The sequence below is a fragment of the Oncorhynchus nerka genome, linkage group LG13, assembly GCF_034236695.1.
Source record: "Oncorhynchus nerka isolate Pitt River linkage group LG13, Oner_Uvic_2.0, whole genome shotgun sequence".
NCBI lineage: Eukaryota > Metazoa > Chordata > Actinopteri > Salmoniformes > Salmonidae > Oncorhynchus > Oncorhynchus nerka.
The window spans coordinates 53,057,681-53,084,317 of record NC_088408.1 but is presented as its reverse complement, the minus strand read 5'-3'; the positions used below and the strand labels follow the sequence as shown (position 1 = coordinate 53,084,317).

General features: G+C 41.1%; 1 protein-coding gene across 1 annotated transcript; it reads right to left on the bottom strand.

The window, feature by feature from the left end:
• Positions 1-3,577: 3,577 nt before the first annotated feature.
• Positions 3,578-23,289, bottom strand: LOC115140532 (uncharacterized). Its single transcript, XM_029678861.2, has 6 exons — positions 21,475-23,289; positions 21,129-21,308; positions 4,577-4,819; positions 4,331-4,465; positions 3,965-4,090; positions 3,578-3,790 (listed from the first exon to the last, which is right to left on the bottom strand). The coding sequence occupies exons 1-6, from the start codon at positions 23,110-23,112 to the stop codon at positions 3,638-3,640; spliced, it is 2,475 nt and encodes an 824-aa protein (XP_029534721.2). The 5' UTR covers positions 23,113-23,289; the 3' UTR covers positions 3,578-3,637.
• Positions 23,290-26,637: the final 3,348 nt, after the last annotated feature.

The following is a 26,637-nucleotide window of genomic DNA, read 5'->3' as shown; positions in this document are numbered from 1 at the left end:
AATGAGTCGTCGAGCCACGGAGCGGGAGGGGAGGACCGAGCCGGCCTGGAGGATAGGGGACATAGAGAGTCAAAGGATGCAGAAAGGGAGGAGAGGAGGGTTGAGGAGGCAGAATCAGGAGATAGGTTGGAGAAGGTTTGAGCAGAGGGAAGAGATGATAGGATGGAAGAGGAGAGAGTAGCGGGGGAGAGAGAGCGAAGGTTGGGACGGCGCGATACCATCCGAGTAGGGGCAGTGTGGGAAGTGTTGGATGAGAGCGAGAGGGAAAAGGATACAAGGTAGTGGTCGGAGACTTGGAGGGGAGTTGCAATGAGGTTAGTGGAAGAACAGCATCTAGTAAAGATGAGGTCGAGCGTATTGCCTGCCTTGTGAGTAGGGGGGGAAGGTGAGAGGGTGAGGTCAAAAGAGGAGAGGAGTGGAAAGAAGGAGGCAGAGAAAAATGAGTCAAAAGTAGACGTGGGGAGGTTAAAGTCGCCCAGAACTGTGAGAGGTGAGCCGTCTTCAGGAAAGGAGCTTATCAAGGCATCAACCTCATTGATGAACTCTCCGAGGGAACCTGGAGGGCGATAAATGATAAGGATGTTAAGCTTGAAAGGGCTGGTAACTGTGACAGCATGGAATTCAAAGGAGGCGATAGACAGATGGGTAAGGGGAGAAAGAGAGAATGACCACTTGGGAGAGATGAGGATCCCGGTGCCACCACCCCGCTGACCAGAAGCTCTCGGGGTGTGCGAGAACACGTGGGCAGACGAAGAGAGAGCAGTAGGAGTAGCGGTGTTGTCTGTGGTGATCCATGTTTCCGTCAGTGCCAAGAAGTCGAGGGACTGGAGGGAGGCATAGGCTGAGATGAACTCTGCCTTGTTGGCCGCAGATCGGCAGTTCCAGAGGCTACCGGAGACCTGGAACTCCACGTGGATCGTGCGCGCTGGGACCACCAGATTAGGGTGGCCGCGGCCATGCGGTGTGGAGCGTTTGTATGGTCTGTGCAGAGAGGAGAGAACAGGGATAGACAGACACATAGTTGACAGGCTAGAGAAGAGGCTACGCTAATGCAAAGGAGATTGGAATGACAAGTGGACTACACGTCTCGAATGTTCAGAAAGTTAAGCTTACGTAGCAAGAATCTAATTGACTAAAATGATTAAAATGATACAGTACTGCTGAGGTAGGCTAGCTGGCAGTGGCTACACCCTTTGTCTTTCCAACAGAATCTGGCAGGAGTGGGAGATTGTGAACAACACCTTTTTGGCCATGTGGATGAGAGAGGGAGGCCTGTGGGAATAAAAATAGGCAAACAAAGGTAATAAATTGCTTGTGCTCATTCCTCCCAGAGGCCAATTGACAAAGCAGGATTGGCGAGCGTTTGTGAGTAAAACGTGCAAACCCGATGAATCATGAGGATGTCATTGATCTTCAGGTCGTAGCTCTCGAAAGAGGCCAGATTTCTGATTTGGTTGACCGTTCTAAACGTATTTTCCCAGTCGGAGCTAATTTATTCCCAACTTCCCAGCTGTCTTGAACTCACTGAAGTCAAGTTTTCACAGTTCTGAGTTAACAGTTGTTTTGAACGCGGCACAAATCATGCTTTATTGACAGCATGGCCAATGTTGAATGTTTATAATTTAATCTCAGATTTGGAACCACACAGCCACTCCACTTAATAGCAGGCAAGTGATTGCTTTGCAATACTTGCACTTAGCCACTGTCATTGATTCCTTCCAAACCACTTTTTGAATTTGCATTTCCAACTTGTTGTGTAATGTTTATGTCTAAAGGCCGATGAGCACTGATACGTTTTATCTATAATTTCTCTTAATAATTTCTGTTCACATGACAAGGATTAAAAATAATTTTACTTGATTCATGATGATGATGACTGATAGCTAAGATTTTGAAAGTCTGATGTTGACATGATCAGTCCAATCAAAGCCACAGTCGTTGCCAAAGGTTTTGAGAATTACAAAAATATGAATTTTCAGTCTGATTCAACTTCATCAGTCAGCATTATAGTTCGGACATCATAATTTTCATCATCAATATTACTGCCACCCATATCCTATTTATCCTCAAAATCTGCCTTATCATCATCATCATTTCAGTCTGCCTCAGTTTGTATGATGGCAATTTCCATATACTCCAGAATGTTATGAAGAGTGATCAGATGAATTGCAATTAACTGCAAAGTCCCTCTTTGCCATGCAAATTAACTGAATCCCCCAAAAACATTTCCACTGCATTGTCCGGATCGCCCTGCACCTTGCCCTCCAGGTCGTCCTCAAGGCCGGTGTCGGCTGGTGCCGCGCATCAAGGGTGGGTACTGTCATGACTTCCGCCAAAGTTGTTTCCTCTCCTGGTTCGGGCGGCATTCGGCGGTCGGCGTCGCCGGTCTTCTAGCCATCGTCGGTCCACTTTTCATTTGTTTTGTCTTGTTTTGTCTTGTCTTTCCACACACCTGGTTTCAATTCCATCATTACATGTTGTGTATTTAACCCTCTGTTCCCCCTAAGTCCTTGTCCGGAATTGTTTATTGTAAGTTCTTGTGCACGTTATTCTGTGCGATGGGTTTTGTACCCATTGTATTGATTGTTCTGTTTACAGTGATTTTTATTAAACTGCGCCGTTGTAACAGTTTTTGCTCTCCTGCGCCTGACTTCTCTGCCGCCAGTACGCACCCCTTACACAGACAGCCGTGGTATACCACATGTATGACAAAACATGTATTTTTACAGCTCTATGTTGGTAACCAGTTTATGATAGCAGTAAGGTACCTCAGGGATTTGTGGTATATTGCCAATATACCACGGCAAAGGGCTGTGGGTCATCGGCTAAGGACTGTGGGTCATCAAACATGCCGCATTCAAAACAACTGGGAACTGGGAAATTTCAGACGTCCTACTTCAGTGCAGAAAAGGCAGGAAAAAAACTAGCTCCGACTGGGAAAAAATAGTTTAGAATGGTCATCAGAACTCATAATTCCAACTCGGGAACTCAGGCCTGAGTTTCCAATTGCCTTGAACGCACCAAAAGCATCCCACTTAGCAAAAACCCTGTAAAAATCAGGTCAGAAGTCAAGAACAGTCTCAGGCCCAGTCTCCTCAGCCGGGTGACCACTTTGTTGTTGTTTGAATCTCAGATTGGCCTCATGATGATGCAGTTTCCTTCTTCTCCAGTAAAAGACTGATCAATAGTGTCTGGCTCTGGTGCATATTAATTAACTTTGTTCTAACCATCTCACAATTTATTTTGTTGGAAAACCTGTTGTTCTTGAATGTGTCCAAAATCCAGGCTGTAAGTAAACAAAATGTGAACATTGTGCAAGAGGGTGTACACTTTTTGGCACTGCACTGTATATGGTTTCAGGAGCCTTGTTGCACATTATTGTGTTATGTTTCCTCAGCAATGGTTAATTGAGGTTATGTGCTTATTGCTTGATAGACCGACAATCAGGGAGGAATGCTCAATAAAAATATGTACACGTAGGGTCAAATTAATTCCAATATGAGTGATTTATTTAAATTCTTCAACGATCATAGATAATCAATACATGTAATTGTAACTGAATTCAAAACATTTGAGAATGTATTGGCAATTAATAAGATATATTTTATTGAGGGAACAGTAACCTTTTTTCTCAGGTTCAAAAGGATGGTGTCATGTACATGTGTTTGAGAACTGATATAGTGTCCTCTAGGAGAAGACTGAAAATCTCCTCAGACAGTTTGATCTTCACAGTAATCTGGTCAGCGCTGTAGTCCACCCACTGAAGTTCTTCTTTGTGAAGCTCTTGGATCTGAGGATTCAATGTGATCATGAACTTGAACATTGTTGCTGGAAGTTCTGCATGCTTTCACCCACTACAACCTAGCTAGGCTTATTGATGCTCATATATTCTAAATATCTTTCATGTAGGCCTACCAATAAACTGTTCCCACCAAGACATTTGAACAAAATTATTATCACATACCAGAATGTAGTCTACTCTGTCTCGCTTTGTACTCCTGTATTTGCACAACGTCAGGAGAATCTCTTTCATCTGAAGGTCTGTCCGTTCCAAGTTGAGCTCTTTCTGCACCTCAGATTTAACAGCAGCCTGCAAAATATGACATTACATTTCAAATTATGACATTTTTGCTCTTATGCTCTTCAGAAGTTCAACAGGGGATGATTACTGCACAAAGTCAACACCAAGTGGGTTATTGTTATTTTTCTATATAATTCCATATAATATACATAACACACAAAATATGGTAAATGCATAGGTTCCATGTTCATTTTCATATTTATTTAGACATGAGATTGTGTATATAGCAGACATAAGGCTACTTGTTACCTTCAGGTCGGTGAGAAAGATTCTACTTGATAGGAGACTTGAGAGTATATTTTTTGTCTGCCACATAGATCTTGTAATCCCAAAGTGATTGGTCAACACCCCATGAAGAATCTCAGAGGTGAGTTGGTGCATGATCTAGAGTAAGATACAGTTGGCTAATGACCTCAAACATACATAATATTAGCATCCTGATCTGTGAATTCATCCAGGTTAACAATCATCCAATAATTGCACACAAACTCTCACCTGTCCGTAAACTCTGACACTCTCTTCGTCAATGATATAGCCTGGTGCTTCTGGGTTGTAAATCATGGTACTCTTTGCTTGGCCTAAGAGGGTTTCCAAGGCAGTATCAACCAGTCTGTACACTATGTCACAGTCGTGGGGCTGGATTTGAACCTTCTCAGGAGCTGCAGAGCAGAGAGTATCGTGCCACTGTTCTATGAAACACAGCTTATTTGCTGTGCTGTCATCTTTCTTCTTTACTGTCTGAAAATCATAGAAAACTATCACATAAACGATAATTCAAAAGAAAAAGACAAGTAATAGGCCTACACATTGCATATTCATGTACAGTATACAAACTCTTTCTATTTATTTCATTTTTATTGAACCTTTATTTAACTAGGCAAATCAGTTAAGAACAAATTCTTAATTACAATGATGGACCACCAAAAGGCCTCCTGCGGGGACGGGGTCCTGGGATTAAAAATAATAAATAAATAAAATATAAATATAGTACAAAACACACATCACAACAAGAGAGACAACTATTACTGCATTACTAACCAAAAATGTCCTTCGATAGGCGCAAACAGAAAATGGAAGGTTTTGAATAGACATAGGGTACACCTATCTTTGCCCTGAACATTTCTGACAGTCTGCAATTGAGTGCCGCCCATGCTACTGTATCTCAATTTAAAATTAGGGCACCCTCATTTTACAAGCGGGGGATGCCAGGTTTGTGTTAGCAATCTGCCTGCTTCACTGAGCTCATTGGCAGTTCTTAATAAACAGAGAAGGTGCATACCAGCTACTATGATGGAGTCTGAACGGCCATAAAGCCAAGGGTGGGGATTAACTGCCACGACACTCCCCATTATAAAACAAGATTTGTGGCAAGTGAACCTTCTATGCATCTCTATGGTTTGAAATCATCATTGTGGTGGTTCCCTGCTGAAAAAAACAGCATGGACCACTCTTTGTTGTGTTTTCACTGGTGACTAGCCTTCGCTGTATGTTTGCTAGTGACCAGCAGAATATGCTGGTCACCCACAAGATGTTATGCTGGTTTGCAATAGTGATGGGTCGTTCGCGAACGAGTCGGCTCTAAGAGCCGGCTCTTGTAGGTGTCGGTTGGGAGCCGGCTCGCATAACAGAAGAGCCAAATCTATTTATAAAAATAAATAAAAAATAAGATATGAATAATCAAAAGATTTAAATGAATAGAATTAACAAATTCAATGAACGAAAAAAAATATAAAATGATATAGGCCTAAATGTTCAATCGCACACACATTCGTTCTGACTGTCTGCTCAGACTAACAGCCTCACCTGTTGTTCCTGTCAATCAGACATGCAGTGTCAACCAATGAATCAAAGATGCGTGAGGGAGGGCCGAGCCAACTCACTCACAGCCACACACTTAGCAGCCGAGGAGAGAGGAAGGACAGCTGTGAAAACAACAGCTGGAAAATGAGTTGGAAGCACAGTAGCATTTAATTGCTTTATAATAATGTAAACAATGTTAGAGCACAGTCTAGAATTTCCCAAAACAAAATCTCATATGAAGCCGGTTCTACGCACAACCTACTCCGGCATAAGCGAACTGTGCACCCAACTGTGAAGCTAGCTGTAGCGGCGCCTCGAGAAACTAGCGAGCCTGCTAGTGATAGTGGTGGAGCCAGCACCTCCAATGGAATATAATCACGTGCTATCAGAAACCGCTGCATTTCACCCCAGGTTTAAGAAGTTAGCCTTCAGTTAGCCTTCAGTGGAGCCAGAGCAATTGATGAGGCTCTTCAAGGAATAAACTCAGCAGCAGGGAGGGACAGCCCCAGTAGTCAACTGGCTCAGGCACCATGACAACAGGAAGAAGAGGGATCCGATGGAGCAGAAGCACCAGCAGTAGTGCCACAAATGTCTGCTGTTTGACGAGAGAGCAACTGGGGATGCAGCACGAAGGAATCCCTCAGCAGATGCCATAATGGAGGTCTGATCCTATTTGGAGGAGCCCCAACGATCTGCAGATCCTCTGAGCTGTTGGAAGAACGAGGCCTCGGTCGACCCACGGCTTACTAAAGTCCTCCGTTCCCTCTGAGAGGGTCTTCTAGAAAACGGGACAAATAATTACTGAGAGAGGAAACCGCATCAGCCCTCTCATAAAAGAAAAATATGGCCAGCATTGCTGTGTGCTACTGGTTATAACATAGCAATAAAGAGAGAAAAGAGGGACCAGTTTAATGTTTTAGGTTGTTCAGATTGTATTTGTTTCAAATTGTTACATTTATATGCACTTTGTTTATATACATTTAAAAAGTTATACTTTAATGCACATGTGTAATAGCATCCTACTTTTTTTACATTTATTTCACTTTGTGGGATGCTGCAGTTTTGCAAATTGTTACTTAATTTTTCTTTAATATGGTGCAATATTCTATTATGCTGTTCAGATTGTATTAGTTTTTAATGGTTAGATTTATATGCACTTTGTTTATATACATTAAAAAGTTATACTTTAAAACCTCTCTAGGATAGGGGACGCCAGCGTCCCACTTGGCCAAAAGCTAGGGAAAATGCAGCGCGGCAAATTCAAATAAAATGATATAAAATCAAACTTTCATTAAATCACACATGTACGATACTAAATTAAAGTTACACTCGTTGTGAATCCAGCCGACATGTCAGATTTTAAAAAGGCTTTTCGGCGAAAGCATAAGAAGCTATTATCTGATGATAGCACAACAGTAAACAAAGAGAGTAGCATATTTCAACCCTGCAGGCGCTACACAAAACGCAGAAATAAAATATAAATCATGCCTTACCTTTGACGAGCTTCTTTTGTTGGCACTCCAATATGTCCCATAAACATCACAGTTGATCCTTTTGTTTGATTAATTCCGTCCATATATATCCAAAATGTCAATTTCTTTGGTGAGTTTGATCCCGAAACAAAAACAGCTTCCAATTTGCGCAACGTCACTACAAAATATTTCAAAAGTTACCTGTAAACTTTGCCAAAACATTTCAAACTACTTTTGTAATACAATTTTAGGTATTTTTAAACGTTAATAATCGATCAAATTGAAGACGGGTCTATCTGTGTTCAATACAGGGAGACAACAAACCAACGCTACTTTTCAAGTCTTGCGCAACTCTCAATCAACAGTGTTACCCAGTTCCTAGATGGCCGTACTTCTTCATTGCACAAAGGAATAACCTCAACCAAATTCCAACAACTGGTGACGTCCAGTGGAAGCGGTAGGAACTGCAAACAAGTGCCTAAGAAATATCGTTTCCCAATGAGAACTCACTGGACAGAGACCTAAAAAAAAACATCTGAATGGTTAGTCCTCTGGGTTTTGCCTACTATATAAGTTCTGTTATACTCACAGGCGTGATTCAAACAGTTTTAGAACCTTCAGAGTGTTTTCTATCTGAATCTACTACTAATATGCATATCTTATATTCTTGGCATGAGTAGCAGGAAGTTGAAATTGGGCACGTTATTTATCCAAAAGTGAAAGTGCTGCCCCCCTGTACCTTATGAAATTAAATGCAAATGTTTAATGGATTTCTTTTTCATAACAAACTAATGCATTTTTAAATACATTGTGGTTAACCTCTTGAAATTAGGGGGCACTATTTTTATGTTTGGAAAAATGACGTTCCCAAAGTAAACGGCCTATTTCTCATGACTAGATGCTAGAATATGCATATAATTGACAGATTAGGATAGAAAACACTCTAACGTTTCCAAAACTGTAAAAATATTGTCTGTGGGTATAACAGAACTGATATTGCAGGCGAAAGCCTGAGGATAATCCAATCAGGAAGAGCCTCTTATTTTGAAACCTCTGTGTTCTGATGCATGCCTGTCTTCCATTTAAGGTAGAGTATGATTTAATTTAATAATTTAATTAGAATTGTTTTAACACCAATCATATTTTTTCAAAGAGCCGTTTGGGAGTCAAAAGAGCCAGCTCTTTTTGGTGAGTTGAGCCGAATGAGCCAGCTCACTGAAAAGAGCCGGAATGCCCATCAATAGTTTGCAAAGTGATGTCTAATTCCTATTGGAATCCAGCCTTAGTCGGGATATCCAATCATTTGAATTTTTATTCACCTAAAATCTGCATTCAGTATGACTGCCAAGTAGAAAAAAATATGTAAACAAGACTACCTAAAGCATTTAAACTGGAACAATAATTTCAGTAACAGATGCAATAAACCCACCTATCAAATTGTATTAGTTTAGAAAAAATATGTTATTCATCTGTAGCATAAGATGAATGAATTGATTAATTAATAAATCAATGTACATGCAAAAACACAGATTTTGAAACAATCTGCAATAGAGCATGCTGGGAAGTATGATAGCTAGACCAGTGGTCACCAGATCACTGTCTGAGTCAAAATGCAAGCTGAGATCTCCCTCTAAGATTTATTTTATTTTTAAAAACTTTTTACATGATATATAAGCCTATGTATAAGCCTATGCAACACTAACCTATTAAACAGTACTGTACTGTAGCAATGAAGTTTGCTGTAACCTATAAACCTAATACATTATCACTTCATATTGGCTTTGCTTGAATTGCCCTGCCAATGCAATGTCGTTTGGACAATTTTTTTTTATTATACATTTTTTGTAGTTGAGGTAAGCTATATGATCACACAGTAATAGATCAGTTGTTGTATTACTTGTGAGGCACAGCTGAGTGAGCATACATTTAAATAATTTCCTTTTGATTTTACTGGAATGATGGTGCCTGAATCTGATGGTCATTCTCAGTGAAGAGAGAGCAGCAGACAGGGTCCACCTCTCAATTTCCCTCTGCTCTTCCCTTTCCTCCTCTGACACTGACCAAAAAAGGACACCGTATTCCAGCTGATAGCAAAACTCGAGTCACATCGCATTATTTCTGCCTCATGCACAAATCCATGTTGTTAATAAAATAAAATGTTATTATATAATCTAAAGAAAATACCCAAGTTGCTAATAATAACAATGCAATACTCATTCATTACAGCTGCAGTGATCGTTGTAGCGCAAAAAACAGCAGCTTTTTGCTGTATTTGTTGATAGTTTCTCTAGTCATGGTTTTAAAAGTTTTTAAATCGCACAGTATCAACTTTGCTTTAGCTTTCATTTACACCTGCTACATTACAGCAGACATGTTAATCTGAGCCATCCGATTGACCAGTGGTAGGCCTATAGTGCATGTGATTTGCTTTCTGGCCCACCGGGAGGGCATAGTTTGTATCTTCAAACGCATGAAATGGTTCAAAATGGAAACACTTTACCAACCTGGTGCGCAGGACAGCTGAATCAGGTGCACCTATTTACTGAAATGTTTTGCGATCAACCGGTTGGTGACCACTGAGCTGGACTGGACCACTGGACCAGAATACACAACAACGACCAAAATGTTATTTGTCAGGGGTGAGGGTGATATGTGTTTTTGCATTTCAGAAAGGGCTCTTTACTGCTGAGAACCATCTGTCTGTTAAGAATCATCCTGTTCTTTCCCTCTCCACCATGTTTTAATTTTTATGCCATGAAATGCTACACTGTTACAGTTTTTCTCAATTGCTAAAACACTAAAACCCATTGGCTGAACAAAGTTCTCAGTTGCCTGGACTCATTTAGCTAATTATGCAGTCTGTTGTCCATACCTTAAACCATTTCACATGGTAAAACACAATTTGCAGATCTCACTTAGACTTTTCAGCAAAACTCTAAACACATTCTCATTCTCAAAACACATTCTGCACTCTAATGCACATGTCATCCATACTGGTAAACAGAAGTGGCAATCAAATACAAATAGAGAACACATGTCATTGCTTGAACACAACCACTCAAAATTGATTTAAACTGTTTCAAATGATGCGACACAACCAATATAAGCCAGTTCAGAGAGCGAACAGGTTGTTGAAGGTGGGAAGGAGAAAGTCTGAGAATGGATAGAATAAACTATGTGAGAGGACGAGGACGTATGCGAGGTGGGCGACGAGGAGGAAGGCAAGAAAGAGGAAGACGAAGAGGAAGACAAAGAGTGGAAATATCTGATGAAATTCGAGCAACAGTTATAGACCATGTTCTTGTCCATGGACTGACAATGAGGGAAGCAGGACTTAGAGTAAACCCAATTTGAGTCGATTTTCTGTGTCCACCATAGTAAGGACATTCAGAGAAGAGAACAGGTACAGTATACTACTGTATTTTTGTAATTGCAAATGTACTATACTACACTATATGCAGCTGTTTCAATAGACATTTGTAAAGTTAATCACTGTATGTATTGTACTGCATGAATATGTTTTGTAACTGCACAACTACTTTTTGTAGAATTGCAAGACTGCCACATGCAGGTGGAAGGACAGCTATATTCACTCGGGAGCAAGAGGCCGTTATAGTTGGCATGATCCTTCAAGATAATGCAATACGACTCAGAGAAATCCAGGAACGAGTGATACAAGACAACGCACACTTCCAGGGAATCAACAGTGTGAGCATTTCCACAACTGACCGTGTCCTCCATCGTAACAGGATGTGAATGAAACAAGTATACAGAGTACCTTTTGAACGCAACTCACCAAGGGTAAAATAACTGCAAGCTCAGTATATGCAAGTAAGTGTAATCCAGATTGTCTACAGTACTAACACATACTATGTGAATGACATTACTCTTCAGTACATACAATGTATGTGAATCAGAAGCCTTAATTGTACTCTACAGTATAGCACTGTCTCTGTATGACTTACAAAATCCTACATACAGTATATTGTATTTCTACACAGACAATATTTGACTTGGAATCCTTGGACAGGCCCAATGAGTTCATCTTTGTCGATGAAGTCAGAAGAGGACTGGCCACCCCACATAGCCTGGTTCCTCTCTAGGTTTCTTCCTAGGTTTTGGCCTTTCTAGGGAGTTTTTCCTAGCCACCGTGCTTCTACACCTGCATTGCTTGCTGTTTGGGGTTTTAGGCTGGGTTTCTGTACAGCACTTTGAGATATCAGCTGATGTACGAAGGGCTATATAAATAAATTTGATTTGAAGCAGGCTTCAATCTAACAAAGAGGAGAAGGAGATGCCGAAACATGATTGGACAGTAGGCCATTGTTGAAGTCCCTGGTCAACGAGGTGGCAATGTCACAATCTGTGCTGCTATCAGCAACCGTGGTGTTCTACATCACCATGTTACACTCGGGCCATATAACACCCAGCACCTTCTAAGATTTATTGCCAATCTAAGATATATTTTTTTGAGCAGCAGGTTCAAGAGCAGCAGGGTCAAAAGCTAAATGAGAATACCATTCCCACCTATGTGATAGTGAGGGACAATGTCAGTTTCCACCGAGCTGCTCAGGTAAGGGAATGGTTTAACATCAATGGGCAGTTTATGAACTTGTACCTCCCTCCATACTTGCCTTTCCTGAATCCGATTGAGGAGTTTTTCTCCTCTTGGAGATGGAAAGTGTATGATAGACAACCCTACACCAGAGTAAATCTGCTGCAAGCCATGGATTTAGCCTGTGGTGATATAGGTGAGGAATCATGTCAGGGCTGGATACGGCACACAAGAGGCTTCTTCCTCCGTTGCCTCAGGAGGGACAATATTGCTTGTGATGTCGACGAAGTGCTCTGGCCTGACCCAGCCCAACGACAAGAAGAAGCACATTGATCACATGTTTACTCCTTTGATTTTTGTCCCTTTTAGTATTGTATACTGTAGTACAGTGCATTTTAGGCCTTATACTGTACAATGGACAAATTGTATGGCCCTGAACATTGTGCTTTCCATTTCTTAACAGTACTGACTGCTCAATAGATTTTGACTGGTTACAGGCTCATATCAACAAAGAACAAGAATTACAGTATCACAGAGACAAAGGATACGTTTGTGAGATGCAGGGTACAGTACTGTAGAAATAGGGGTACAAGGAGGAGGAAGAACAAAAAACTAAATCGCAAAGAGCAAAACAGAGTAGTAATTTCTGATCAATTTTGAGCTACTATGATAGAACATGTTTTCGTTCATCAAAAGACAATGACGGAAAAATATGAATCTTTTTTTTGAACAATGTGTTTTCAATTTTTTGGTGTATTGTTTACTGACTGCTTGAGAGTGTATATCATTTTGATCACTTTGCTTATGATTTGAGAGCAGTGTTTGATTTTGAACACAGGTAAAATTGTTTCGAGGCGAATGTTTCATTTTGCGAGAGGAGTCAGAGGTTATGGAAATAGTGCTTGAAGATGAGGTTTTGTGTTTAATGTTTTCAGGAAATGGAGCAAGGTTTCAGAAATTGTGTTTTAGCAATTGAGAAAAACTGTAAAAAGTTCTTGTCCTTTTTACGGTACACTAAAATAGTATTAGTTGCATTGAAAGTAAATTAAACACCAACACTACTGAATTTTTACAGCTGAAAAAAAGTGTTATTGCTGTAGAAGGACAATATACTGCTGAAAGCAGGTTACTTGAGACTATTCCTCATTTGAGATTTAAACTCATAACCTCTTGGTTGCTTCTGACCAGAATTTCCTGAAACATCATCAGGTCTGTCGGCATGACAGAGATTGGTCACAGATTTAATGAAGAATACATTTATGCACTTTGATAAACATTGCTCAGAATCAAGTCAATAATTTTCAGATTATCTGACAACACCAACTTTAAAATAGCAGTGCTCAAGGACACTTGAAGTAAAGTGTGCATAAGGGCTTTTAGGATTTGAATTTGCAAGCCATGGGGTCGAAGTGCGTTAACTGTTTATGGCTGCAGGGGCAGTACTGAGTAGCTTGGATGAAAAGGTGCCCATTGTAAACGGCCAGCTCCTCCGTGTCAGTTGCTAATATATGCATGTTATTATTAGTATTGGATAGCAAACACGTTTCTAAAACTGTTTGAATTATGTCTGTGAGTATAACAGAACTCATATTGCAGGCAAAAACCTGAGAAATTCCACTTCCTGTATGTATTTGTTCTGGGGGTGGCAGATTTTCAAACAAGCTCTCATTGAAATTACAGCGAGATATGGATGAGTTTTCACTTCCTACGCCTTCCACTAGATGTCAACAGTCAAATAGAACTTTGTCTTATGACTCTAATGTGAAGGGGGGTTGAATGAGACAGGAAATAGTCACCACTGCCACGAGTTGACCATGCTTTCACCATGCGCGTTCACAGGGGAAGGACCTGCGTTCCACCAGTCATCTGAAGTCAATCTAATTCTCCGGTTGGAACGTTATTCAAGATATGTAAACAACATTCTAAAGATTAATTCAGTACATCGTTTGACATGTTTCTACTGACTGTTACGGAACTTTTGGACATTCGTCACGTTATAGCTTTGTGACTTTGGAATTGTTTACCAAACGCGCTAACCAAAGTAGCTAATTGGACATAACTAACGGACATTTCCGAACAAATCAAGCATTTATTGTGGACCTGGGATTCCTAGGACTGCATTCTGATGTTCATCAAAGGTAAGGAAACATTCATCATGTATTTTCTGGTTTCTGTTGACTCGAACATGGTGGCTAATTTGGCTACTGTTCTGAGATCGGTCTCAGATTAATGCATGGGTTGCTTTTTCCGTAAACTTTTTTTGAAATCTGACACAGCGGTTCCATTAAGGAGAGGTATATCTATAATGCCATGTGTATAACTTGTATTATCATCAACATTTATGATGAGTATTTCTGTTGAAACGATGTGGCTATGCAAAATCACTTGAAGTTTTTGGAACTAGTGAATCTAATACGCCAATGTAAACTCAGATTTTTTAATATAAATATGAACTTTATCAAACAAAACATGCATGTATTGTGTAACATGAAGTCCTATGAGTGTCATCTGATGAAGATAATTCAAGGTTAGTGATTAATTTATCTCTGTTTCTACTTTTTGTGAATACTATATTTTGCTGGAAAATGGCTTTGCTTATTGTGGTTTGGTGGAGACCTAACATAATCGTTTGTAGTGCTTTTGCTGAAAAGCATATTTGAAATCGAAAACTTTGGTGGGATTAACAACAAGATAAACTTTAAAATGATATAAGACACATATGTTTTAGGTATTGTAATTATGAGATTTCTGTGGTTTGAATTTGGCGCCCTCTATTTTCACTGTTGTCATACGATCCCGTTAGCGGGATTGCAGCCATAACAAGTTAATGTTTCAGAAGTGCCACCATGTACATCTTTATTACCAAGAATGTACAGTGCAGGTACAGTACAGTGTTGTTCCCTGGGGTACAAAAAGGTCAAAGGCACACATAGGAACTTTTTTAGGGTACATGTGCAGATAATCTACTACAACGGTACATTTTTCGACACAGTATTGTGAATATAAAGCACAAAAATCTCTGCGCTTTGAAATATAGGTGAGGGCAATGTACCTGTGGGGATCACTAAATATTTTGGGGTGTGGTCTAATATTTGTCCATTTGTGCCAACCGTAGGTGGAACTGATGTTTAAAACCTCTTAGGGATAGGGGGCAGTATTTTCACATCTGGATGAAAAGTGTGCCCAAAGAAAACTGCCTGTCACTCAGGCCCAGAAGCTAGGATATGCATATAATTGGTAGAATTGGATGGAAAACACTCTAAAGTTTGTAAAACTGTTAAAATAATGTCTGTCAGTATAACAGAGCTGATTTGGCAGGCGAAACCCGAGGACAAACCATCCAGGGAAATTGAGGTCAATTGAGGTCATAGTATTTACCATTATTTTCTATGGGAAGCCCTATTTAATAGGAACCTCGTTTCAGTTCCTATGGCTTCCACTAGATGTCAACAGTCTTAGAAATTGGTTGATGTTTTTTTTCTTTTGAGAAATGAAGAAGTAGTGCTATTCTTTGTAAGTGTAACTCCATGTGGACTCTACTGTTTGGTGCGAGTGAACTGGAACGAGTTTCACGTTTTTTTTATCCGGTTTTGGAAACAGTTTTCAATTGTATTGATTATTTACATTTTAGGATACCTGAGGTTGGATTAGGAACATTGTTTGAAATGTTTGGACCAAGTTTACAGGTAACTTATTAGATACTTTGTTGTCATGTTGGGTGAGTTGGAACCGGTGTATTTCTGAATCAAACGTGCCAAATAAATTGACATTTTGAGGATATAAAGTGGAACATTATCGACAAAAAGGGCCATTTGTGATGTTTCTGGGACATTTTGGAGTGCCAACAGAAGAAGATATTCAAAGGTATCGTTATTTCTTACTTTTGTGTCACCACATGCCGATAATCGCATGGTCCGCTTTCGCCGTAAAGCCTTTTTGAAATCTGACACTGCGGCTGAATTAACTTCTTGCGACTAGCAATCCCGTATCCGGATGCCTCAAGTGCATTACCATAACGCAACTTTTCCTATTTATGAAAATCGCAAATGAAATGTAATAAATATATTCAAACACAAGCTTAGCCTTTTGTTAACAACACTGTCATCTCAGATTTTCAAAATATGCGTTACAGCCAACGCTAGATAAGCATTTGTGTAAGTTTATCATGGCATAATGCTAGGCTAGGCTCTGCTGGCAGCAGGCAATATTTTCACGAAAATAAGAAAAGCAACCAAATTAAATCATTTACCTTTGAAGAACTTCAGATGCTTTCACGCAGGAGACTCCCAGTTAGATAGCAAATGTTCCTTAATAACAAGAAGTTAAGCTTTATTTTGATGTATTACACTTATATTTTCGGTTATCTTGAATATTGACATTTCTGTAGTTTGAATTTGGACCTCTGCAATTTCACTGGATGTTTTCAAATCCATCCCGCTAAAGGGATTGGCGCGCAAAGAGATCACTAACGGGTTATTAAACAAATCTTTCTGAACCAATGAGTCTATGCAGCCAATTGTTTTGAAATTATGGTTAATACGTGAGGCTTTGATTAACACGGTGTACATGAGTGACAACTGCTTTTCAAAATAATAATAATTTATGATACAGGCATCGGCATACTGCTTTGAAGTACACTGCTTGACAATTGTGACACATGCCTTTGGATCTATGGTATCAAATGTAACATCAGTAGTTATTTTGTCAAAGGTTGAGCACATCTTTTAACACGGTCAGTTCTGCAATCTTTGTAAGAGCATGTGACATTAAAGTGATGCACTGTTAAGAGGTTACGGCATTTCACAATAATTTAATGAAAGTTAGTTCCCTGGAAGTTGCTGTGAATTTTGCGTTATCTAATTAGTAATCAGCTGTCAGTAAGTTATTGTAAAATTCAAAGTAACTTAATAGCCAGAAACTGCTAGTAACTCACTGGCAACTAACTCTCAGTGGTGATGGGAAACCGAGGCTTTCTGAAGGCTTCGGCGCTTTCAAGAAATTGTGCAGAAAAATGGTTCATTACTCCGTGCTTCATTATCTGTTCACAACACACATCAGTGACATCTGCCTCTCAGGAATAAATAAAAGCTTGTGATTATCAGAAACATTTATTTTTCTCCACTGTTTTCATCAAAACTCTGTGGTGCAGTGATAAGTTGTTGGCTTTAGTAGCCTACAATCAATAGGAATACCAGGTTTTCATCTAACATCATGCTTCCCTTTTTGACATCAAGTTGACTATTTTTCAAGCAGTGAATTTATGGCATTACTTAGGATGTTTGAAAAATGTGTGTATGTGTATGTAACCTTCTGATTTCAACTGTATGTATTAAACACTCCACAAATTTGTGGGTAACAAACTATAGTTTTGTCAAGTCGGTCACGACATCTACTATGTGCATGACACAAGTAATTTTTCCAATTATTTGATATCACGGGAAAATCAAAAGAAATCAGCCAAGACCTCAGAATTTTTTTTTGTAGACCTCCACAAGTCTGGTTCATCCTTGGGAGCAATTTCCAAATGGCTGAAGGTACCACGTTCATCTGTACAAACAATAGTACGCAAGTTTAAACACCATGGGACCACGAAGTAGTCATACCGCTCAGGAAGGAGATGCGTTCTGTCTCTTAGAGATGAACGCACTTATGTGTGAAAAGTGCAAATCAATCCCAGAACAACTGCAAAGGACCTTGTGAAAATGCTGGAGGAAACAGGTACAAATGTATCTATATCCACAGTAAAACGAGTCCTATATCGACATAACCTGAAAGGCAGATCAGCAAGGAAGAAGCCACTGCTCCACAACCGCCATAAAAAAAGCCAGACTACAGTTTGCAACTGCACATGGGGACAAAGATCATACTTTTTGGAGAAATGTCCTCTGGTCTGATGAAAAAAATAGAACTGTTACACCATAATGACCATCGTTATGTTTGGAGGAAAAAGGGGGATGCTTGCAAGCCGAAGAACACCATCCCAACCATGAAGCACGGGGGTGGCAGCATCATGTTGTGGGGGTGCTTTGCTGCAGGAGGGACTGGTGCACTTCTCAAAATAGATGGCATCATGAGGTAGGAAAATTATGTGGATATATTGAAGCAACATCTCAAGACATCAGTCAGGAAGTTAAAGCTTGGTCGCAAATGGGTCTTCCAAATGACAATGACCCCAAGCATACTTTCAAAGTTGTAGCAAAATGGCTGAAGGACAACAAAGTCAAGCTATTGGAGAGGCCATCACAAAGCCCTGACCCCATCCTATAGAACATTTGTGGAGAGAACTGAAAAAGCTTGTGTGAGCATGGAGGCCTCCAAACCTGACTCAGATATTCCAGCTCTGTCAGGAGGAATGGGCCAAAATTCACCCACCTGATTGTGGGAAGCTTGTGGAAGGCTACCTGAAACGTTTGACCCAAGTTAAACAGTTTAAAGGCAATGCTACCAAATTCTAATTGAGTCTATGTTGTCTTCTGACCCACTGGGAATGTGATGAAATAAATAAAAGCTGAAATAAATCTCTGCTATTATTCTGAAATTTCATATTCTTAAAATAAAGTGGTGTTCCTAACTGACCTAACACAGATATTTTTTACCAGGATTAAATGTCAGGAATCGTGAAAAACTGAGTTTAAATGTATTTGGCTAAGGTGCATGTAATCTTCTGACTTCAACTGTACCTACACATATATTTATTTTGTAAGTACTGTGTCCAGTAGAGGTCATTGATTGAAAGCAGCTTGGAATTGAAGAAAGCACCGGAACCATGGCGAAATCAGTGGGATCTCGCATTGTGCAACATATGGTTTGAAAAAGTATGTGATCTAAAGAAGCTTCAGAAGTCATTGAGGATGTTCTTCAAAGTTAACTGCTTAGCAATTACGACGCATGCCTCAGAGCTCCCAGTATCAAACGTAACGTCACTAACTGCCAGTAACATGTTGGCAGCATACATGGCAACCTCTTGCAAAGATTGTAGAACTAGGCATGGACAAATTATGTGCTTGTTCAACATAACAATAAAACCACGTAAGCTGGTACAACACTTCCATATATGGTTGGTATGAATATAAAAATATTTTAGACCGTGCCCCCAAATATGATCCCCCGCCAGCACATTGTCTACATTTTGAAGTGCAGTGAGGTAAACAACAGCAAGACATTTTACAACAATAACACCTTCATTCAACTGTAAAAATTCTGTATTTTTACTACAACTCAGTAGCCGGTAACTTACTGTAGCCGGTAACTTAACCTACCCAGCCAAACTGAGCAATCGGGGGAGAAGGGTCTTGGTCAGGGAGGTGACCAAGAGCCCGATGGTCACTGACAGAGCTCTAGAGTTCCTCTGTGGAGATGGGAGAACCTTCCAGAAGGAGAACCATCTCTGCAGCACTCCACCAATCAGGCCTTTATGGTAGAGGGGCCAGACGGAAGCCACTTCTCAGTAAAAGGCTCATGACAGCCCACTTTGGCACCTAAAGACCTAAAACAAGATTCTCTGGTCTGATGAAACCAAGAGTAAACTCTTTGGCCTGAATGCGAAGCGTCACGTCTGGAGGAAACCTGACACCATCCCTATGGTGAAGCGCGGTGGTGGCAGTATCATGCTGTGGGAATGTTTTTCAGGGGCAGGGACTGGTAAAATCGTCAGGATCGAGGGAAAGATAAACAGAGCAAAGTACAGAGAGATGCTTGATGAAAACCTGCTGCTGAGTGATCAGGACTGGGGCAAAGGTTCACCTTCCTACAGGACAACGACTCTAAGCACACAGCCAAGACATTGCAGGAGTGGCTTCGGGGACAAGTCTCCGAATGTCCTTGAGTGGCCCAGCCAGAGCCCGGACATGAACCGGATCTAACATCTCTGTAGAGACCTGACAGAGCTTGAGAGGATCTGCAGAGAAGAATGGGAGAAACTCCCCAAATACAGGTGTGCCAAGCTTGTAACGTCATACCCAAGAAGACTTAAGGCTATAATCGTTGCCAAAGGTGCTTCAACAAAGTACTGACTAAAGCGTCTGAATACTTATGTAAATGTAACATTTCAGGGTTACATTTTTAATAAATTAGCAAAAATGTCTTAACTGTTTTTACGTTGTCATTATGGGGTATTGTGTGTAGATTGATGAAGATTTTTTTTAAATCAATTTTAGAATAAGGCTGTAAACGTAACAAAATTTGGAAAAAGTCAAGTGGTCGGAAAACTTCCCGAAAACACTTAAGCTGTAGAACCTGTCATTAACTCTACACGGAGCCAGATGGTTCTTCATGAGTTGGTTTAAATGGAACTCTAAATGGATCCCCTACAGCAGGGTTGGGAAACTTTGATGGGGGGCCCCACAAAAAGTAGGAACTCATCATGAGTGGTGGCAGTGACTCATTGGTCTGTTTACCCACATACAGACCCACACATGCAGTCAAAGCCCTGACTTTTGCCATGTTAATATGATGTCTGAGTGAGCATGAACACAAAATAAGTGAGGGCCCCCAAATCGGTAATTTGGCCATGATTACTACAAGCCTAGATAGCTGTATAGAATAATTTATGCCCAATTGAGTAATGCCTAATTGAGTAACAGTCAGTGACTGACATAAAAAAGTAGACACTGCTGTTGCACATGGGGGGGTCTAAACTAATCCAATCTGTTAGTTGACCTTATTATACCCATTAGTGAAATGGTTGTTCCAGTTTAGATGGTTTGGTAGTCTTTCTAACCTTGGCAGTCATTCTGAATGCAGATTGTGGGAATAAACTCTGGCTGGTTTCCAATAGGAATGGAACATCCCTTTGCAAGCCAGTATAAAACATTACTTGATTCTGGTTTTGCTTTAGTTTATGCTGGCCCCAATTTCCAAATCACAGTGTAGGCTGGTCACCAGCGAAAACACAGTGGAGGCTGGCCACCAGCAAAAACACAGTGGAGGCTGGCCACCAGTGGAAGCACAATACAGGCTTTTCACCAGTGAAAACACAACAAAAGCTGGTCTCTAAGCATAACCCGCTTGACCATGCTGGTCTCCCATCATAACCCGCTAGACCGTGCTGGTCAGCCAGAAAAAACAGCTAAATTATGCTGGTTAGACCAGCTTGACCAGAATCCGACCAGCATGAAACCGAATAGACAAGTATGGAAAAGCTTAACATTTATGCTGGTCTATGCTGTTTGTTTTGGGAAGGTGATGTAAAAAAAAACAAAAAATGTAAAACTTTACTCACATCAATTTGTTTGTTGTCCTCTTTGAGCAAGCCTTTCTCTCTGTTTCTCATCCTTATCTCTAGAGCATCCATTATAAGGTCTTGGATCAGCTCCTCAGTCAAACTTTCCACCCAAGAGTTTATGTCAAAACTAGAGCTCATGTTGTGTCCTGCTGTTTGGCGGCATGAATCAAAACCAATCTGCAAAATAGGACCAATAAATAGTTTGACGAGCAAGCATTTTTAAGGAATTTAAAGTAGGTCTGGCACTCTAAAGACACATCAAATACCCCCAAGGTAAAAGTCTGTGATGACTTTGGTTTGCCTCAATTGTGCTATTACACGGTCTGATTAAGACAAAACTCACTTGAAATAATGATGATACAGGCATAGGGGTGGATGAACTTGATGCCTCAGGTGTCTTGTTACAACAATCAAGTTGAGGGTTTTGGCACCATTTCTCTTGTAATTGTCCCTCTTTATAGGTCATTTTAGTAGTTAAAGGATCATTGATTGGTTTATTTTGTCCCCCGTCTATGTTGCCTTCCAATGGTCCACCTGAGGCTTCATCTTCTTTCAATCCATCCTCTTGTGATTTCAAGCAGTTTGGTGGTTCTTCATCTGAGAAGGGATCCTCCTCAGCCTCAGTATCCAGATCACTGTCTTGTGTCCCTCGTAAAGGAGAGATGTCCTCCGCTCGGACCAGAACACCACAGTTCCTATCACATCTGAAATATTTCACCCCTCTAAAGGTCCCGTTGTGGTTTCCTTCTGGCCTGTCCAGCACCACACCTGCCCAAAGGCCACCAGCAAATGCTGCCGGCCCCTTGTATTTCAGCACACCAGGTCTGGAAAGGCAGACAAGAACCTTGTCGCCAATGTCAACGTAGAAGAGCGAGTCTGTGACATCCTCTTCCGCTGGAACCAAGCTGGAGTTCTCAGTTCTGTCAAAAACATTCTGACCTTCAGCAAGGTCTTTGTTAGTTTCACCAGAGTTTTTTGTGTTGTTTATATGTGGTCTCTTATCATCAGGGAGAGGAGGAACAAGCTCACTGTTAATGGATGGATCTTCTTTGAGACACAGATAATTTCCTTCAGAAGAAGGCGGGAATTCCTCTTCACTTGTGATCACCTCAAAAGCAGGTTGGGGAGGTAGCAGAGTGGAGCTAACACTCCCATATCCTGCACAGTGCACAACAGGTGGAGGGAGCTCGTAGCTTCCATAGGACAGAACCTCATCCACTGGGGAAAGTATTTCTGACAGACCCTCCTCAGAAACAGTTGTTTTTGACCACCCTCTAGTAACTGGTTTGGACATCTGTAAAACCAGTGGAATGCACGACTGAGCGAATGGCTTACTCAAAGAAGAGTGGTATATCCTTGCTGGATTTAGACATAAAGGCTGAGTTTGTGATCCATTTTTTGACCTTTTGGTGAAGTGTGGAATGCGTGTGTTTCCTCCGCCTCTCGTTCCATCTATAACAGCCTTCTCCTCGTCCTCAATGTAGGTCAGACAGTCACTGCTGGAAGAAAAGGCATCTAAATCATCCCCTGTTTCAGAGACACTGTCATCACACAAGGGGCTTTCACGACTCATCTTTGTGTCACTATTGCCTATGCTGTGGACAAAGGTTGCACTGAACAGACTTCCTCTGTTGGATACAAATATGTTGGTCTTCATTGTTTGTTCAGCTTCTTTAGGTTCTATTATGGTGCTGCCAGGGTGGGATACCAAACACTCCTCAGTCCCTGTACTGGTTAACTGGTGATTGGCCTCGCCATGATTGCTTAACGGCAATAGACCTTGTGATCTTTGGTCGTTCTGTACATTGAGAATTACTGGGTCGCACATCGCCTCTATAGCGAAGTCCGTGTCGACAGCATCGCGATTAGCACAGGATGTCATTGGTAATTCCTGATCCTGTGCATTCCTCTGTCCCTCATACCTCTTCTGGCAGTCTTCAAAGAGCTCCTTGCTATTGGACAGGAAAGAAGATCCTGTCATGGAACTTACAGTGACTCTTTTTGCTTTCGGAGTGTTTGAGAATGATGGACATATGGAAACATTCTCAAGAGACGAGGCCACATTGAGTAAAGGGGGAAGTGTTTCTTTATTGCCATTCTTTTCAGGCGATCTCTTTTCCTCAGGGTAAGCAGGATGAGACTTGGGTGTCTGAATCTTCTCTTTAGTCAGACGTCCTGTAAAAAATTAAATAATACAAATTCATTGTTCCATAGCATACACAACACAGCTTAATTTAAAAAGTCTGACAGGGAGATTAATTTTACAGATAAATATTCATGTTCACAATTGAATAATATTCTCATCAGATGGAATTGAATCAGTCAATCCAAAAACAGTAGCGTGAATTGAAAACGGTCTCTGCCTCCCTCCCTGTTTTGCCTTGGACTAAATATGCTGAGTCAGCCTGAGAGCATGAATATATATGCAGGGCTGAAAAATCTTCTGGATATAGATTGTCATCTTTATGTAGCAGTATATTGTTAAAATCAGGAAAATAAGAATCAATAGCTCCAATCAATACATTTAACAGGTTGCATTTATCAGTTTCTGAAAAAAGGTATATCGTGAGACAGTGTAGTGTTACTGACACACATTCCTTCTCGGCAGCCTGTATAGCAATAATAATAATATTATTTAGAAATGGCAGCAGGGAATGAATCTACAGCATATGTCAAAGATGCACTCCAATCAATCATGGAAGTTGAGATTTTGAAAGCATCATGAATTATTCTGACCTTTTTTAACCACTTTGTAAGAAGATTATTGCAGTGTCTGCAAAGTCTGTTCCCATTCCACCTACCTGTTAGAATATCTTCCTGGATTTGCACACCTTGCTCCACTATCTCACACCGAGGGGATTTTCCTGCACAGAGCTCAACTCTGACACTTTGAGACTGAGGTAAGCCTTTGAGAGTATGACTATGAAAGGAGCTTGGCTCCTTAGCTTATACGTAGGTCTTGCTTGGAAAAGCGCTGTTCCTTAGAATTCCCGTCATAGTTCCATAGTTCCCCAGATGAAAAGAGTCTGCTCAACCCTGAGCCTGTCCAAAATCTGACAAGACAAAACACAGATAAATATTCTCTCTTCAGAGCAGAGCAGCCATGCTGAAATCCTTTGGACACTGATCCAGCCTGGGTCTGGTTAAAAAATCTCATATAGACATATGGTCATATTAAGTATCAATATGGCTCAGACATGTGGGACACTGCAACCCAGGATGCTCTTTGTCCTCAACTAGTCCCTATTACATAGATTGTCCTATTAAAAATATTGTCCTTTGAAATCTACCAAGCAGTGCATGCATATATAATACTGAGAAAAAATGTCCTCCACCTACCCTGGCCTGTTCATGACTGGCATACTGGCACAACTGTTATGTCAGAGATGCTGCAGCTCAAGGCAAGCCTGAGTTTCCCTGAGAGAGACTGCAGCCACACCCCTGGCTGCATCTCTTTCATTTCAGCCGTCTGACCCATCTTACTATCCTAACACCAGAAATGATCACATAGCACGAGGAGGATGCATCTTTCTCTGAAGCTTTTCCTTGCTCCTCTAGCTTGTTTCACTCCCACTTTCTCTCTCGCTTTCTCTGGCCAATCAGTTTCTCTCTGTATACACCCTCCCCTCTCCTATCCTCTCCACTCCTTCCTGTTCTCTCTCCCTCTCCCCCCTCTCTCTCACTCTCTCTCTCTCTCTGAGTTTATACCCTGTCTGACGCACTGTAACAAAGCTTTTAACATCTTCTCTCAGTATACACACTGCTGACAATGTAAATCCACTAAGAAGCACTTCAGGCTCAAAATCATCCTTGTTTTCCCCCTGAAATAATATACTGCAGTGGATGTTGTACATACCTAGCAGACATGTCCACATTGGCAAGATGAGGGTCCAATGCAGGCTAAACTTTTGACCCCACTTAGGCTGCCCAAATTGGGCTGATGTGCTTCTGCTCATCGGCTCCACATTGGCCTCCAAGACATTGGCCCAGTTTGGCCAGCCCATTTCTGTTGATGGCAGCCCTCACATCACCTGAAATAAGCCAAATCTTTTCCCGGAAAACATGCCCACTTTGGCACGATGTGGGCCCAATGCATATTAAAACATTGTACCGAAGTAGGCTGCCCACACTGGACCAATGCGCCTTTGCCAATCAGCTCCACATCGGCCCTAAGGCATGTGGCCTGATAATTGATAGTCACGTCTATATTAGGTTAAGAGTCAGCAAAGCATGTTAATGAATTATTGAAAGCAGTAGTCTTTCTCAAGTGAAGGGGATGATGACACAATCTTTGTGAGAGGGAGGGTATCTGATTTCATTGGTTAGCCCTGAGTTAGCCTGCCCCCGAGCAGGTTAGTTCTGAATGATTCGTTGCCTTAGAAATTTGCCCTGGCTAAAAGGTGAGCCATTTTCATGTTACCGGTTACAAACAAAGTTACCTCTAACGGATCAAACATGAGTCATAGTATAGGGCTCAGAACGAAGCCCTCTATGTTGCCGTCTCCTCTGTCCCACCGCTAAAGCACTGTGCTCCTAGTTCATCCCCATCAAGCTGATTGTTGTGTCTGTGAATGCATCCATCCACACACAGAGAGACAGAGGAAACAAATGTAAATCAACCATACACTAACAGTATCTACAAACAATTAACAAACCAATCAGTAATTAAGAATTGATGATTCATCATAATGAGATGGTAAGAACTGAATTATAGTTGTACTGTAGCATGAGATCATATAGACAGATGGAGACATGCTCACCTGTATTGTGCCTTACTGTGCCTCTACCTCTTTTATTCCCTTTTTTGTTTTTATTTTCTGCCCACTCCTGAGAGGTTTCATCAGACTCCATTGAACAACAAGGCAAGCCGGTCCAGTAAATTACAGTCCAGCTGTCTCTAATAATGGTCACATTGTTGGACCATACACTACTATACAGTCTGCGACATTAGCAACACTGTTCACTACATTAGACTGTAACTGACAATAATAAAGGGTTTGAAGTCTACATCATACCATAGTACAGTACACTCCACTCTTTTGGGCCGCATTAGCCCGCTGTGTGTGTGTGTGTGTGTGTTGTGGGGGTTCTTCCACCAATACAGCTTTGCCCTGCTCATTGATGGCCATGAAAGTGTTGTGTAGCTCATTATACACAGCCTTCACACTGGGAGAGAAAATGAGAAAAGGGGAAGTGAGAAAGGGGAGGGAGGGAGGGAGGGAGAGAGAGGCAAAATGAGAGATCAGGACATGACAGAAATGATCATTGAGATATGAGATGAAGAAAGACAACCCACATCCACACAGACCATCCTAGTAACAGTTTGACTACAGGTGTAGCCTACCTCTCATTGTCTCAACTAGCTAGCTAGTTTTTCTATTCATCAAGGCCTGTTAAAATAGGAAGTCAACTTGGCTGTTTACAGATAGCGTTAGACCAGGGTTTCCCGAACTCGGTCCTGGTGCCCCTCGGGTGCACGTTTTGGTTTTTGCCCTAGCACTACACA